At 39.6% G+C, this 16,451-nt stretch overlaps 1 protein-coding gene across 2 annotated transcripts; it reads left to right on the top strand.

Moving 5' to 3' along the window:
- Positions 1 to 531: 531 nt before the first annotated feature.
- si:dkey-23k10.5 (GTPase IMAP family member 8) lies at positions 532 to 15,016 on the top strand. Of its 2 annotated transcripts, none has more exons than XM_052616379.1 (9): positions 532 to 758; positions 919 to 989; positions 2,312 to 2,377; positions 4,945 to 5,108; positions 5,479 to 5,541; positions 8,720 to 9,385; positions 12,270 to 12,974; positions 13,053 to 13,721; positions 13,816 to 15,016. In XM_052616379.1, exons 5-9 carry the CDS (start codon positions 5,511 to 5,513, stop codon positions 13,950 to 13,952), a joined length of 2,208 nt encoding a protein of 735 aa, XP_052472339.1. In that variant the 5' UTR covers positions 532 to 758; positions 919 to 989; positions 2,312 to 2,377; positions 4,945 to 5,108; positions 5,479 to 5,510; the 3' UTR covers positions 13,953 to 15,016. The 2 variants fall into 2 exon arrangements, with proteins under 2 accessions (XP_052472339.1, XP_052472337.1); XM_052616377.1 differs by having other exon boundaries at positions 5,462 to 5,541.
- Positions 15,017 to 16,451: the final 1,435 nt, after the last annotated feature.

Genomic DNA, 16,451 nt, shown 5'->3' with positions numbered 1-16,451 from the left:
CTTTAAACAGGTCTAAAGAGTTTGTTGTTTTCATGTAGCCTTGGCAACTAGCCTGAATAATATGCAGATGAAATGAAACTTGTCAACTCACCTCAACATGCCTTTTGCAATCATATAACCCGCCATGGGCAATGCTTGAGCAAGACTGCCATTATGTTTTACATCTGTAAGACGGGTACACTCTCGTGTACTTTATTTATTTTTTTATTTTTTTTGTGGCACTCTCCCTCTGCCATGGTGCTCCTGTTTCTAGATAGACATAACTGATTAATTTTGTTCGGGAGAAGAGATAAAAGCCCGCCCACACTGACAATTGATTGGTTGATTTGCAGAAACAGGACAATCAGGATGCTCTCTGTCTTACATGCGCTTCGCACACACACTCAAGGTCTCTCGCTCCCTCTCACTCTCCCTCTCTGCCGTGCGCGCGCTACACGGTTTGAAACACTGTTTCGCATGCGTGCTTTTTGCTCGCTCGGTCTAGATTCCGGGATTCCGGGTCTCAGGGAGCCGCTTTCAATTTGCGGGAGACTCCCGGAACTTCCGGGAGATTTGGGATTTCTGTAATACTGTACATACACACAGTTAGCCACATTTATCTAAATAAACATTCAACTCACCGATTCCTCTATGAATTAACAGCTTTTTTTGTTCGTTTGTCTCTCTTTCCAGGTTTCACCAGATGAACCACGTTAGTTTCATTAGTGTTAACTGGGCCTTAATCAATCATCGACGGAATCAACAGGAACTCTACGCAAGTAAGTACCTTAACAAACTTCTCCAACCAGTGTAGTGTTGTAACAAACTGATTGTTGATTAAATTCTAGATTTCTTCCAGGTATTTCACAATTAATTACCTTAATCACTCTTCCACTCACTGTATTCTATCGCTGTTTTTTCAATCTGCGTTGCTCACAGGGGGGCGGAGTCAGCAGTGCTACCTGAGTCTTTTCCGATTGGATCTCTAACATCTGCAGTGCTATTCAGAGGTTTGATTCGTTGCAATTTGCTGCAATAATTTACATACCACTTAAATTAATAATAAAAATGTATAATTTAAACAATATAATAAAATATTACATTGTCACAAAGCGTTGTTTTATTTGCTGTTCAATCACATACATATTTAATTTAATATGTAATTATACTGATTTAAATGTTTAATAATTTGAACAAATTAACTTGGGTATAGACTGCAAATATGCTAATTTGAGTCTGGGTTGGTTGAAATTCCTTAGCTGAAACCTGGATAGTAAAATGATGTTACAGATCAGATGGATACTGATGGACTATAATTTGCATTTTGCAAGTCACCACAGGTGATTTTGCCTCCAAAGTAGTTTAGTACAAAGGCTGGCTTTGCCAAGGAAACAAAAGCTTTTTAATATTTTCCCCACCTTTTCAAGGCATTCCATTCGACATTTTTTCCATTCAGGGTTTTCAATGGTGCTGCTGCCTGAAACTGGTCTATCCAGTCTTTCTGCCCGCTGTTTATGCTCGTGATGCAGGTAGATGAGGGCGAGTGATGATGTGTGAGCTGACATATGTATAGAAACAAAGAGACATACACGTTAAGAGATTTCCTGAGAACATCTTACGAATTAAGAGAAATAAACGTTCGAAATTGCCTGAGAAAAGCTTACGTGTGGGGTTGTTGCCATCTGGACTAGTGAAAATATCTGTTTTTCAAAAAAAACAAGGTAAAGATTGAAGTTATATGTGCCTATAAAGATAATGATCTTATAAAACAGAGGAGCTAACATGAGTATCATCAAATTTGTGAATGTTATAGTCTGAATATTATCTAATTCCTCCTAAAAAAAAAATTCTGCATCTTTTAATCTAAGTGTTTTGTATACATAATATATAATTTTAATATGTTGTTTCCTTAACCCACAAAAAGCAAAAGCAAGTTCAGACAGACTAGTAACATTACATTAGGTATCAATTGAATGTGATTTTTATATACTGAAATAAGAATATTTTTGACAAATATTTTTACTTGGTTTTTATTTTTCTTTCAGATGTGACTTTGGAATTTAAAAGTAATCTCTCTATCAGGTCACCTGTCTAAAAATAACTAGTTGGTCTACATTACCTTGTACTCTGACAAAACAACTTTTGTTTTGAGAGATAACTTTTTGCTTAAAACAAAAAGGAATCGGAATGTTTACAGACTACTGACCAGTAAATTGCATTACATTTCTTTGTAGCTTTTTTGCTGGTAGTCTATCGAATGAATTAGGTTTCTGGCCATATTTCGATCATGTTCTTCTCTTGCTAATATGACTGTTATTTGGTGTATTTGTAGAATCAATATATCTGGAATGAGTTCTAAAAATGTGACCGATTGCACCACTAACATTGAGGCACACTGGTAAGTATTTATATTTATTCAAAAAGTATTATAATTTATGCAAGTAATGCTTAACAATCTGGCTCTCAGTCAATCAATACAAGAAAGAAAGCTTGGCTTATTGTATGCAGGGTGGCAACTAAATCCACAATTAATACATTGTAGTAGCAAAATAAATTTCTTGCTTCATGTAATATTCAAACAAGTCTTTAATCTTGTAGCTTATATAATTTAACCACCATTTCTATACCCTGAAGTACAATCCAAAAGGGGAGATCAGAATTAACTCTTAACCTACACCCCCTTGTTTGCACTTATCAATATGTATGAATAGATTCAATGAAATGGGCAAATTTAATCTTGACAAACTATATATCATTATAAAGATCTAAGCCTCGAGCATCAACGTCAGATTGCTGTTTTTCAAAGCTTATAAAGAATGCATTTGCTAAATTTATGCAGTACATATCAGATTTGTTATAATAACAAGTCATAAATGCATCCACAGCTGTAAATCCTGGTTTAGTTAGGAAGGTAAGGGCAGTGGCGGAGCCAGGAATTCTTCATAGGGGTGGCCAGGCAGGGGCCAGTAGTTACTTTGGGGTGGCACAAAAAACATAATTTTGCAAACAAACATGGCACTTATCCAACCTTAAAATACTCATTAAAGTATTGTATGTGGCCAAAGCACAATGATGTATAATGTAAAATAGCTAGCCTACAATGGCATTTTTTAATTAAAGTTCACCAAAATTCTGAGCGTCATGATCTTACTTTCCTAAGTTTTATTTAATAAAATAAAACTTAGGAAATTCACTTTGAAAACAGAACACATTTCACTAACTGACTGACATAAATACAAATCAAAACATATCAACATTGACATGTTTGAAAAACAGCAAAAAACTTAGGATTATTTTTGAGCAAAGTTTTTCTTGTAGGTACCTAATTTTATCTTGACTTTATATATATCTAGAACTCTGCGTCATGCACGTGACAACACAAATATGATGAGAGCGCAACGGTAATCACATCCATCTAACGTTAGCGTGTTTACATAGAAAAGTAACGTTACTGTATATAAAATCGACTTAGAAGCTAGTAATTTTATTGGTATGTTGAATCACATTAAATGTTTCATGAATAAAACATACATTTATATATTCAAAGATAAAATAAACATAGTTTTGAGGATCCAAGTCAGCTAATATGAAGCTAGCTAAGTTAACTACTCCCTACCAGGCAGCAAGGAAGTCGACCGGAAGTTGAAGTCGGCCGCGTGCCGCCATCTTGTAGCAGAACTTCACTTGCATTAGCATTCCCATTGACTCCCATTCATTTTGGTGTCACTTTGACAGCGAATAACTTTACATCTGAGGCGTTTAAAGACTCCGTTTGTCCATTATTTTTTTCTAAAAATACACGACAATGTATAAAGGGCTCCATTACCTTCTATGTTACATTATGGCCCCGTAGAAACAGTTTTTGTAAAAATAGGCTAACAATTGTGTCATAACCACTCGACTCTCTGTCGCATTACCGTACAGACAGGAGGAGAAGCTCGCTGGCAATTAACTTAATATGGCGTACTGGCGTTACATTTTAAAATACTATACAAAATAATTAATCAGAATACTTACTCCTGCTCACTCACGCCAAAAAACTCCCCACTCAAGCTCGCTGTCTCTGCAAAATTTAAGATGGTAGTTTTCACGCACAGCTACTAGAAGATTTACATCTGTCAGACAGGTTGCTGACGTCATCAAGCTTAGTTTGAGTCTGCGCGTCAGAAACTGAAGTGCTAAAAAACGCTAAAAATGGGCTTCACTTGTCTCAATTGAGTTCCAATGGGGTCGGTGTGTCCATTTCTTTTACAGTCTATGCTCCCTACTTTACCTGTTTGTTACACAGGACAATGATAAACCTTCAGACACAAATAGTTGAATGGAACTAACATAATAATTTATCTGACTTTAATAACTCGCCTAAAAAGATGTGTTTGTGTGCTCAAACACGAGTTGAACCAGGCACAAAAGCAAAGCTTCACTCCTCGTCTATCTCAGTCCTCGATTTTTTACAAATGCAGGAAAGAAACGCATGCTACGGAAACTCTCGCCATAGGGCATTTGCCTGTAAGTGACAAGTGATTCAACACGATAGTTTCGCAATCCGAACTTAATCATTTTGCCATGATCGATCAAGGTCATTTTTATCAAAATCGAAGAAACTTTTATTATTATTTATAATAGATCGCAATTACGATCGGGGTGGCCAGTGGGGTGACCGTGATTATTTCCAAGGTAGCCATGGCAACCCCTGGCCACCCCCTAGCTCCGCTCCTGGGTAAGGCTCCACTGAATGAAATTATATGGAGCACATTTAGTCCAACAAAGCAATACTGTTTGTGTCCGTTATGGAATAACTCACCCTCAGAAGCTGCATCTTGGTAGTAAAAAAAAGGCATGGTTTTGTAGCGTACAGTGTCACAAACAGAATAGACGATCCACCAAAAAAAAGTGTGAAAACACAATCTGTGTTTGTGTGGGTCTTAGGCCAAATCAATGCTGTATGCTGTTTATTTCCTGCAGACTAAGGCATTTTGGTATCAGTCATGAAGGCTGTGCAGCTCTAGCTTCAGCTCGGAGATCAAACCCCTTACACCTGAGAGAACTAGATCTTTATGAAAATGCATTTGGAGACACAGAATTCTGACTATAATCTTGAGATACTTAAGGAAGATCGCCATCATCAAGTAAGTCCTTTATTTCAAATCTAGGGACATCGACAGTACCAGCAGAAGGCAACATACTTTAATGAAGACCAACACTAATAGTAATTTGATTTAAATTTTAAGGACAACTTTTTAACTTTCTCCTTTTTTTTTGTTTACCATATATTCACAGTATACACTTTACTCATTCATTCATTTAGTAAATGTGATTGTGGCTCATTGCTTATTGATCGGTTCTTTTGGAATCAACACATCTGACTGTTCTTTGACTAGCCAAACTTTAGCCATGCAAAACCTTCTCTGAAAACTACTTGTACCATTAACTGTATATAACTGGAGTTCATGCATTATTTTAACTGCATATACTTAAACAGACATTTATCCATTAAAGAAGAATTTTCGAAGAAGAATTTCAGTGTGATCATGGATCCAAGCAGTTCAAATAGTTCCTCAGGTTAGTGTGATAAATATTTGAACTTACTTTACTCTAGAAATAAGAGCTGCACAATGTTCTTGGTTTTTTAATCATGATTAATAATGCTGGTTAATTTTAGATTTAAATGCTTTTTGGATTCCATATTTTTTTATGTTAACAAGCTGAGAACGTCTCGGTTACGTATGTAACCCTCGTTCCCTGAAGAAGTCAAAAAGAGACTGACAAATGGGGGATCTCACCTGAGAGCCCAACCACCTTCCAGTGGTTACAAAATGAGCCAATGGTACACAGAATACCTTGGTTTGCGGTATTTACATCTCGAGCTCCACCCCGCAGAGCGAGCAACTCAAACTCAAGTCTTTGCTGAGGAGCCAGCCCCAGTGACCTGGCCGTTCAGAGGAACAGCGATGTGGCAATGGGACATAATGTCCCCATTCTTTCCTTCAGGGAATGAGGGTTACATAAGTAACCGAGACTTTCCCTTTCAGTCGGTCATGTTCTATGTTACATCAGAAAGAGACTGACAAATGGGGTCCCTTACAAAGTTCCTTACCTTCCATTGACCCATGTGAGTGATAGCACCCTGTCATGAGGCCAACACGAGTGAGGGCCTATAGCTGACACAGAATACACTGGGTAGCATATTCCAGCAGAATAGGAGCACAGTTTTCAATTATAGAAACTTTAGCTCTACTGAGAGCAAAAATTTGAAGGGAGCCCTCTGCAGTGCAGATAGAACCATTGCAAGGTCCCAAGAGAAAACTTGCTGAGGGCGTGGCGGATTGAGCGTCCGGGCCCCTCTCAGGAACCTGATGATCAGATCATGCTTCCCAAGAGACTTACCTTCAACAGGGTCATGGTAAGCTGAAATAGTCGCCACAAAAACCTTCAGTGTGGAAGGAGACAGCCTTCATTCCAACCCTTCCTGAAGAGAGGAAAGCACTGACCCGATCGGGCATCTCCAGGGTTCCTCATGACGTGAAGAACACCAAGTGATGAAGAGGTTCCACTTCAAGCATTGGCGTGTCTGGTGGACAAGGCTCTAGCTGCAGTGATGGTAGCTACAACCTGAGGTGGCAAGGTACCTAAACCATCCGTGACCCACCCAGAACCCACACATGTACTATAGGTTCCAAAGACCAGGACGTGGGTGCCAGAGAGTGCCCAGTCTCTGAGAAAGAAGGTCTTTCCTCAGAGGAATTGGCCAGGGAGGGGCTGTCATGAGGAGTACAAGTTTGGGGAACCAGGTCCGGCTGGGCCAAAAAGGAACAACCATAAGAGGCAGGCAAGAGATACAGTCATTCTGAGTGTGCCCTGTTGCCATGCCCATCTCGGGACTCGGTCGTAAAGCCAGTGCTGAAGTGGTCTCATATGGAGCAACCCGAGCAGTATGATTGCCGCTGCGGATGCCATATACCCCAGGAGCCTCTGAAACAGTTTTATTGGAACTGCTCTCTTGTCCTCAAATTGTCTCAGGCAATTCAGTGGTGACTGCATGCGCTTGTTCATAAGCTGTGCGAACAAGGCGACCGAATCTATTTCCATACAGAGAAAGGAGATCCTCTGCACAGGGAAGAGTTTTCTCTTTTCCTAGTTTACTTGAAGACCCAGCTGGGCGAGGTGTCTAAGCACCAGATCCCTGTGCTCGCACAACCACGCTCAAGAGTGAACTAGAATCTGCCAGTCATCAAGGTACTGATACTGACACCTCGTTCCCTGAGAGGAGCCAGGGCTCCCTCCGCGACTTTTGTAAAGACACGGGCAGACAGGGCCAACCCGAATGGGAGAACGTTGTACTGAAAAGCCTGCCCCTCGAAAGCAAACCGGAGAAACGGTCTGTGTCGAGGAAGAATCAAGACATGAAAATATGCATCCTTCAGGTTGATTGCTGCAAACCAATCCCACCGACAAATGCATTCAAAAATGTGCTTGGGCATTAGCATCTTGAATGGAAGTCTGTGAAGAGCTCAGTTCAAGGCACGCAAGTCCAGTATTGGCTGTAACCCACCTGTTTTGTTGGGTAAAATGAAGTAGGGGCTGTAAAAGATGGACTTCATGTCGGCTGGAGGGACCGGCTCTATCGCGCCTTCTGCCAGCAGGGTCGCGACCTCCACACGCATGACAGGAGGATCCGTGAAGGCTGCTGCTGTGGCCGAGCATAAGTGGTGAAGACCACAGGGGGGCACCCTCAGCGATGAGTAGGTGAGGCGGCTGCGCCAGCGGCAGAGTGGAGGCAGCAGTGGGCCGCCAGGGGAGGATGTGTCTGATGGCCTCAGACTGCTTCTGGGTGGCAGAGAACTGCTGGGTAAAATTCTCTACCACGTCGCTGAAGAGGCCAACCTGGGAGACCAGTGAGTTGAGGAGCTGAGTCTCGGGCAACGCTGGCACTCCAGAGGGAGGCAACGCAGCTGAATCCTCATCTCCCACCTTGTCATGCGGTGATCGACATAAGGTCTTCCTCCTGAGCTCTGAATGAGATGTCAGGAGCCTGAGAGGGTCCAGCAAACTCATCCGGAAACTCAACTGGCTGCGGAGTTTGTGATGGGGGTGTGGCCCGAGGAGGCTGGCTCATCAGGGAAGCCCACACGGTAACCCTCAGATCACCCTGGCCACCAGCCGAAGTAGCCCTTTTAGGAGAAGAGGAGCTAGAACGGGGTGTGGCAAAGGGGACTCTATAGCTTTTAAGATAACCGAGTCTCGATCTTAACCCCGAGATGTTCATGTCCCCGCAATGAGAACATGAGTCATCCACAAACACAGTCTCAGCATGCTGAAAGCCCAACGTAGCATAGAACGTCACCGACTGAAAGGGAACTGTTTTGTTTACTCGTTTCATGCATCAGCATATCAAGACTTAATGGCATCTAAGCAGCATTAAAAACAAACTCTATAAATTATATACATAAAGCTTTTATATAATGCTTCCTGTATCACATTATTTATAACTTACACCATGAGTCATTCCAGTACAATTAAAACTGAAACTAAATAGAACCCAGCAATGGGAGTAGATCAAAATAGAATGTCATATTCAACATGATTATTTAATGACGGCAGCCATTATTGTAATGGCATTATGTAACAATTAATTGTGTAGCCCTAATAGAAATGTTATAAAAAGCTTGGTGTTCTATCTAGACTGTTTATTTAATACAGTACATACTGGCATACCTCTGCTTCGATTTTCTCTTTACAGAGCTGAGGATTCTCCTTTTGGGTCCAAAACTTGAGGAGAAAAGTTCAGCAGGAAACACAATCCTGGACAAAAAGGAGTTTTACTTGAAGACTTTGCAATGTGTGGAGAAACACAGTGAAAGAGCTGGCAAAAAGATCACTGTGGTTGATACTCCAGGGTGGTGGGGAAATTTACCATTTGAAGAAAACCCTGAACTGTACAAACAGGAAATTATCCTGAGTGTGACAAAATGTCCTCCAGGACCTCATGTGCTGCTGCTGGTCTTAAATGTAGAAACACCTTTTAAAGAAAATGAAAAAGACATTCTATGTGGTAACATGAAATGTTTTGGTCATGAAGTGTGGAGGCACACTATAGTCCTGTTCACCTGTGAAGATCATCATACAAGCACTCAACAATTTATTGAGAATGAAAATCTCCAGTGGCTCATTGAGAAATGTGGGAACAGATATCACGAGCTTGATACTAAAAACTGGGGCAATGGATCTCAAGTCATAGAACTGCTTAATAAAATACAGGAGATGGTAGAAGGAAACAGAGGCAGACATTATGAATTAAACAGAGAGATTTTGAAGCAGGTGGAGGAGAAGAGGAGAGAACAGGAGAAGAGAGCAAACATAAGAAGGATCAAAAATCCACAACTGAAAGATGCGACAAAAACAACTGGTGAGCTTTTTTATGACTCTCTATACTGATTTTATGTTTAACCAGAGACCGTTTAAGGGGAGAAAGAACAAGGCCCTTTATATATATATTAATGAATAAGAGAACTTGTAGCACACAAAATGGCACTTCTAAGAATAGAATAGAATGGAATAGAATAGACCTACTTTTCTGTTAAATGAGCCAATCAAAACCTGATCTAGAGTTTACACATTAACAGGGTCTGCCAGTTTTAAGCAGATTTTTACTAAATAAACTTTTATGTTACACCATTGTTGTCAGTATTTGTTCATTTGAAATATTATTGAAATGTAACCTTGACAATCATTTTTAGAGTTCCCTTATCAAAAGCTAATCTCGATGCTGCACACAATAGCACTAATGAGAACATTCTTTGTTCGACCCATTGTGAGTCGACCCATTGTGTGTCAAACACGCCAAGAATTGGCTTAAATAACCTCGGTAGGTGATGTCACTGATAACGTGCACCTTCAGGTTATAAATAGAGGGTTTTTTTCATTAGTAATAGACACATATCAATTAATATACGTTTATATCTTAGATTATTCCTATCTAGTTGCTGATGATAGTTTTGTGCTTCTTTTGGACTTTGATAAAGCTTTCGACACTCTAGAGCATAGCTTTATTTTTCAGTGTCTTGAAACACTTGGATTTGGAGATTTTTTTCTGTAGTGCCATAAGAACTTTATACACAAATGGCAGTAGTTCTGTTATTATAAATAATGGTGCTACCCACTGTTTTTAAATTTCAAGATTAATAAGGCAGGGCTGCCCCATTTCACCTTATCTTTTTCTTCTTGCTGCTCAGTTTCTCTGTGCTCATATAAAATCCAGCAATCTGAAAGGAGTAGCTATAGCTGAAAGAGAGGTGATTATCAGTCACCCTGCTGAAGACACAACCCTCTTTCTTAGGGATGCTATGCAGATCCCTTTGGCAATAAGTGTTATTGAGTCTTTCTCCAAAGCCTCTGGCCTGCATTTAAATGTTTAAAAAATTTGAGCTTTTGGCCATAAAAAACTGCAATGACTCCTTTATTCATGGTATCCCTGTGAAAGAAATGGTTTGTTATTTAGGAGTTTATATAGTGAAGGACCAAAAAAAAAGATGCCTCTTTAATTTTCAATTCCTTACAGATAAAATTCAGAAGAGATTTAACCAGTGGCTACAAAGAGATCTCTCTTTGAGAGGCAGTGTACTTCTTACAAAGGCTGAAGGCCTCTCAAGGCTTATTTATGCTGCTCAACCTGTTCAGTTGGAGTCAAAGCTCGGTAAAAAATATTGACCAGATCCTTTTTAAGTTTTTGTGGAAAAACTAAATTCATTATATTAGAAAATCCGTTGTAATGAACATAAGTGAAAAGGGTGATCTCAATATTTTGGATTTTAGTACTTTAAACTATACTTTTAAAATTAATTGGTTGAACCAGTTTAGAAAGAATCCAGGGTCTGTGGAACTTTATTCCTAATTATATTTTTTCTCAGTTTGGTGGTCTGGATATCCTTCTGTTATGTAATAACAAATAATAGGCTGTTCAAATGGTATCTTTATAATAATAATAATACATGTAGTGCAATAATATGAAAAGTTATCTGGAGACTAGCTGACAACGTTGCTACAATGTCCCAATGGGACTAACTAGTAACGTTTTTTGAGAAAGTGCACACGACTTTTCTGGGACGTTAGCCGAGATTCCCAAAAATGGAACTTTACCACGGCGTCCTCACAAAGTCGCTATAAGGTAATGTCCCGCTGACCAAATGATGACGAACCGGCGACGTCCTCACAACATTCTGTGTTTGCTGGGGTGGATTTGATGGGTAAGAGAGACGCTAGCAGCTATCTCTCCCCTACAGGAGCAACATCATTACATTTTTTTTTTTTTTACAATTTATATATATATATATATACACACACACAAAAAGAAAGCAATTGTTCCCTGCCAAGCCATATAGCAATAACTACACTTGGATGGAACACATTTCATGCTGAGGGTCAGACTAGTGCTGCCCTACACACCATGGGTTCTGCAGGCATATCAGGCTGATCTAAAAAAAAAAAAAAAAAAAAAATAATCTGAGTGCCAGGAGGAGAATTTTAATTTGTTTCTCACTCACTGTGCTCAAGTATCGGGGCTGTCAAAAAATAAACAAATAAAACAGTCCCGACCTGATCAAGCTCCTCTGGGGTAGGAGGTTCAAAGAGAGAGTGTGGCGAGTTGTGCACCCTCTCATAAGACTGGGGAGCAGCTTGTAGCACTTTGCAGCCTCTGATGGAGCTGGACTAAAGTAAGGTCATCAAGACCAAAGCAATGGCCTTAAGCTGTGCCCAGGACAAAGGGTTTCCCCTCAGGGAGGGCCATGGAAAATTCCATCAGAAGTGTAAGGCTCTTTCCTGGCACCCTTAGGGGATCACTGAACAACCTCCGCCACCACCGGTGTTTGGGGGGGCAGTGACCTCCAGTGAAATGATACATGCTCTGTTGCTTCCTGCCACATTTCAGGACACCAGACATCTATAGTTACAGTGAGGCGGCATCGGTATTCTCATTCCCATTAGCACTATTGAGTGCAGCATCGAGAGTAGCTTTTGATAAGGGAACGTCTCGGTTTACTTGACTGTAACCCTGTTCTCTGAAAAAGCAGGAACAAGATGCTGCACGTCAATGCCGCACTGTTTGACACACATGCTTCACAACCAGCTGAACAAAGAATGTTATCACTAGCGCTATTGAGCGCAGCATCTTGTTCTCGCTTTTTCAGGGAACAGGGTTACGGTCAATTACCAGAGACGATTTCTGTCTTTCCAAGTTTAAAAAAACTGAGTTCAAAGACCTACCATAATAAAATATGTATGTCTGCCTGCAGAAAATAAGCATCCCGTCTCAGAGCTGAGGATGGTGCTGCTGGGTTATTATGGATCTGGGAAGAGTTCAGCAGGAAACACCATCCTGGGAAAATCTGTATTTGATTACAAAAGATCATTGACATCTGCAGTACAAGAAGGAGATGTTGCAGGAAGACACATCACTATGGTCGACACTCCAGGCCGAAGAAGAAATTACCACTCAAAATACACCCCCAGACTCTACAAAGATGAGATTGTGTTGTGTTCATCTCACTGTCCTCCAGGACCACATGCCTTTCTGCTTGTCATAAGAGTGGACGTTTCTTTCACTGAAGTTTACAGAAAGGCAGTAGAGGAACATGCTGCTCTTCTTGGTCTCAATGTCTGGGACCACATGATTGTTCTCTTTACCTTTGGTGACTGGTTGCGAGACACAAGCATTGAGCTGTTCATTGAGAGTGAAGGAGAAGCTCTTCAGTGGATAATAGACAAATGCGGGAACAGGTATCATGTCTTCAACAACAGAAACACAGATGATGGCAATCAAGTGACAGAGCTGTTTGAAAAGATAGAAGAGATGGTTGCAGGGAACAGAGGATGCTGTTTTAAAATACAGCAAAAGAATTTGGAAGAGGTACAGTCCAAAAGGATGAAAGTTGAGAAATTAGCAAAACAGATGAAGGCTGAAGTTAAAAAAAGAAACGATTTGAGACATTCAACATCAGGTGAGTAAACATTGAAAACACTGTTTTAATGTGAAGTAAATATTAATATTTACAGTCTGTGTTCGGTCTTTTTTTAAGGGGTTGCTGAACTTTTTGAAATGAGGTTGGTGTTGCTTGGACTTCACCATTCCAGCATAAGTTCAACAGGAAACACAATTTTGGGAAGACAAGTATTTGACCGAAGAATGGAAGAGAATCTAAGTAATAATGGGGAAGTTGCCGGGAGGAAACTCTCTGTTGTTTGTACACCGGGTTTTGAGAAAGATTTCCTTATTGGGAAAAGACTTGAGGATGCTAAACGCAACCTTCTGAAAAGTCTAGCAGAACAGTCTTCTGGACCACATGCTTTCATTTTAGTCCAGAGTGTTGACTGTTCTTTTGCAGAGGAAGAGAAAGGTGCATTAATGAAAATCATGGAGCCTTTTGGTGAAGGAATCTGGAATCATATATTGGTTCTCTTTGCTGCTGGAGAGGAACTAGGAGAAACTCCCATAGAGTTATTCATTGCAAGTGAAGGTGACACTCTCCAGTGGCTCATCGAGAAATGTGGGAACAGGTATCATGTTCTCAACACTAAGAACTGGAGTGATGGATCTCAAGTCACAGAACTCCTGGAGAAGATTGAGGAGACGGTGGCAGGAAATAGAGGATGTCATTTTAGACTAGATGAAGATACTTTAAAATGGGTTGAAAGAACAATAGCTGTACCCATTACAAGATCACACAGTATGGATGATCCAATGAGTTGTAAGATGTTCTTAAGCTTTTTTTATATATTGTGCAATATTTAAAAGGCTTCTCTGATTTTGATATTAATTCCTTTTTTTTTTTTTTTTTTTAGTTTCTGGAAGACACAGTTTTTCCTCAGGGATAGGTTCAGGACAGGTGTCCCAGAGATCCCAAGAAGCACCTGAAGAGTCAAGTTCAAAAATGAGCTCTGGAGTGGAGTCTCTTAGCTCTATTCCTGAGTTTGATTGAGGCCTGGATTCTGATTCAGATACACATGCACTCTAACATTGTCTTGTTTGCTTAATTTTATTATCTTATACATTTTTATTACCTGTTTAGATCTGTACATAGAGAACAGAAGGGAACAAAAAGGTCACTTATGTTCATTAATCAGTATCATCAAATCTTTACTGAACATGTTTTGAGTATTTTTTTTTTTCACAACTGATGGCTTGATTTTTGTGAATATGTAATTTATCAGACGCGCACTGTATACAATTCTTCAGTAAAATATGATTTCAGATTTTGAAAACCCAACTTTAAATGGGTGTATGGATCTATGTTTTTGAAAAAGCACACCAGACTATTATATGATTGAACACGTGATGTCACTGTGATTGGCTGCTCTAACCATAAACAGCTTTTGTAATTGCACACTTTATCTAGACCGGTAACACTGGTATTTATTTTATGCTTTGTACTGTACATGTAACATAGCAATATTAATAGTATAAAATTTTGTTTTGAAACCTTGTGACTTAACGTGTTTCCCATTATCACGTTTTTAATCATTTCTTTTCAACTTACATGTAGCATTTAGCTTTTATCTTTAACTGAGAAACCAAAATTCCCTTGAACTTTTGACATATAAGAAGTCACTGTACTGTAAAAAACATCCTGTAAGTTTCTGAACTCAAAACATTCTTGTTAGTCTAAAACAGATTACATTAAAGCCTGGGTGCAAATGACAGCTTATGGAATGTGTTGCTCTATTGGTGCATTCAAGTCATGTTGTATAGATCATATTTATGAGTTGAACACACAAGAAAGCCACCACAAAGTCAATATTATGAGTGGGAAACTCAAAACTAATGCTGCATTCACATCATTTCATAATTACTGTAACTTTGAGATGAAAACACGTCGACGTTCTACTTGGAGCTGTTCACATTGGACTCGAAATCAGGACTATTGCACTCTCCCACTAAACACTGGACGTCGGATAGATGTGCAGATCATGTCTAAATTAGGTCCATCGGTCCATGACCATTTCTGAACATCTATTCGACGTCCAAACTAGGTCCACTATTTGGACGTCCTCTTGACGTTCAACATTTGACCTTTGAACTGGGTAATTTTTTGGACGTCTATAACAGGTGCAGTAAATTCAATGGACCGATTTTGGACGTCCAAAAATCACATTAAAAGTTGGACAGTGACACCTTTTTGCTCTTTTTAATGTATTTTATTAATATTATTATCATTTATACATGTAATAGTTGTGTTTGTAAGAATATAATTGTTTGTATTTGCGAATATGTGGGACGATGTCAGCTCTCCAGCTGCGTGAGGGCTCGAGTCATGTGGCTCGAGTCAGTCAGACACTCGCCACGCGACAGCAGCAACACGATCCCCGGAGCGGAACACTACACACCCACCAACACACACAATAGTTTAACTGCTCTCTGTCACGCTTTCTCTGCGCACTTCATTATATTACAGTGACACCTCTGTGTGTTCTGTGCAGTCACCAAAATCCTCCATCTGCCACCAACGAAATGATTTTCTATCACACAAATCCTCATCTCTCTGAACTTTTCCTAATAAAAGTAACGTTTTATTTATTATTTATTTATTTATTACGATCGCGTTATTTCAGAGATTGCTGAAAGTGGTGTGTGTGTGTGTGTGTGTGTGTGTGTGTAGACTGTAGAGTCACACTGAAGGCATCAAGGGCTATTTGAGCAAGAAGGAGAGTGATGGGGTGCTGCACCAGATGACCTGGCCTCCACAGTCACCGGACCTGAACCCAATCGAGATGGTTTAGGGGTGCGCTGGACCGCAGACAGAAGGCAAAAGGGCCAACAAGTGCTAAGCATCTCTCGGGGAACTCCTTCAAGACTGTTGGAAGTCCATTTCAGGTGACTACCTCTTGAAGCTCATCAAGAGAATGCCAAGAGTGTGCAAAGCAGTAATCAAAGCAAAAGCTGGCTACTTTGAAGAACCTAGAATATGACATATTTTCAGTTGTTTCACACTTTTTGTGATGTATATAATTCCATATTTAATTCCACTTGTGTTAATTCATAGTTTGTATGCCTTCAGTGTGAATCTACAATTTTAGTCATCAAAATAAAGAAAACTCTTTGAATGGGAAAGTGTGTCCAAACTTTTGGTCTGTACTGTATATGTTCTGTATTTTTTATATTTAGAATTTTTTATCCACAGTGTATCAGCACACAACAAATGAAGCAAAAAAAAAAAAATAACAGATCAAACATGTTCCTTCAGTTACCTGCAAAATATGACATTTCTAAATTTCCCATAATCTCAACTTGTTCTTATTAAAAAAAAAATTTTAAATATTAATGATCTAATATTTAACTCATTAAAGGTATGTAATTTGAAAACTATTTACAGTATGAAAATTTAGCATTTGACAAAATGTGCAGTGTTCAGAGCACAATACTGTATAGTGGAATACTGTAACTGACAGTGCAGTATTCTCAACCTGACCTTTCATTTCCA

This window comes from Carassius gibelio, chromosome A15 (genome assembly GCF_023724105.1).
Source record: "Carassius gibelio isolate Cgi1373 ecotype wild population from Czech Republic chromosome A15, carGib1.2-hapl.c, whole genome shotgun sequence".
Classification (NCBI taxonomy): Eukaryota; Metazoa; Chordata; class Actinopteri; order Cypriniformes; family Cyprinidae; genus Carassius; species Carassius gibelio.
This window is presented reverse-complemented; position numbering and strand designations above follow the sequence as displayed.

Excerpts from the sequence above, each read along its gene's own strand:
- si:dkey-23k10.5 (XM_052616379.1), top strand. The coding sequence starts at position 5,511 with ATGGATCCAAGCAGTTCAAATAGTTCCTCAG. Across the intron at positions 9,386-12,269 it reads AGATGCGACAAAAACAACTG|AAAATAAGCATCCCGTCTCA; the intron begins GTGAGCTTTTTT and ends GTCTGCCTGCAG. Across the intron at positions 13,722-13,815 it reads TATGGATGATCCAATGAGTT|TTTCTGGAAGACACAGTTTT; the intron begins GTAAGATGTTCT and ends TTTTTTTTTTAG.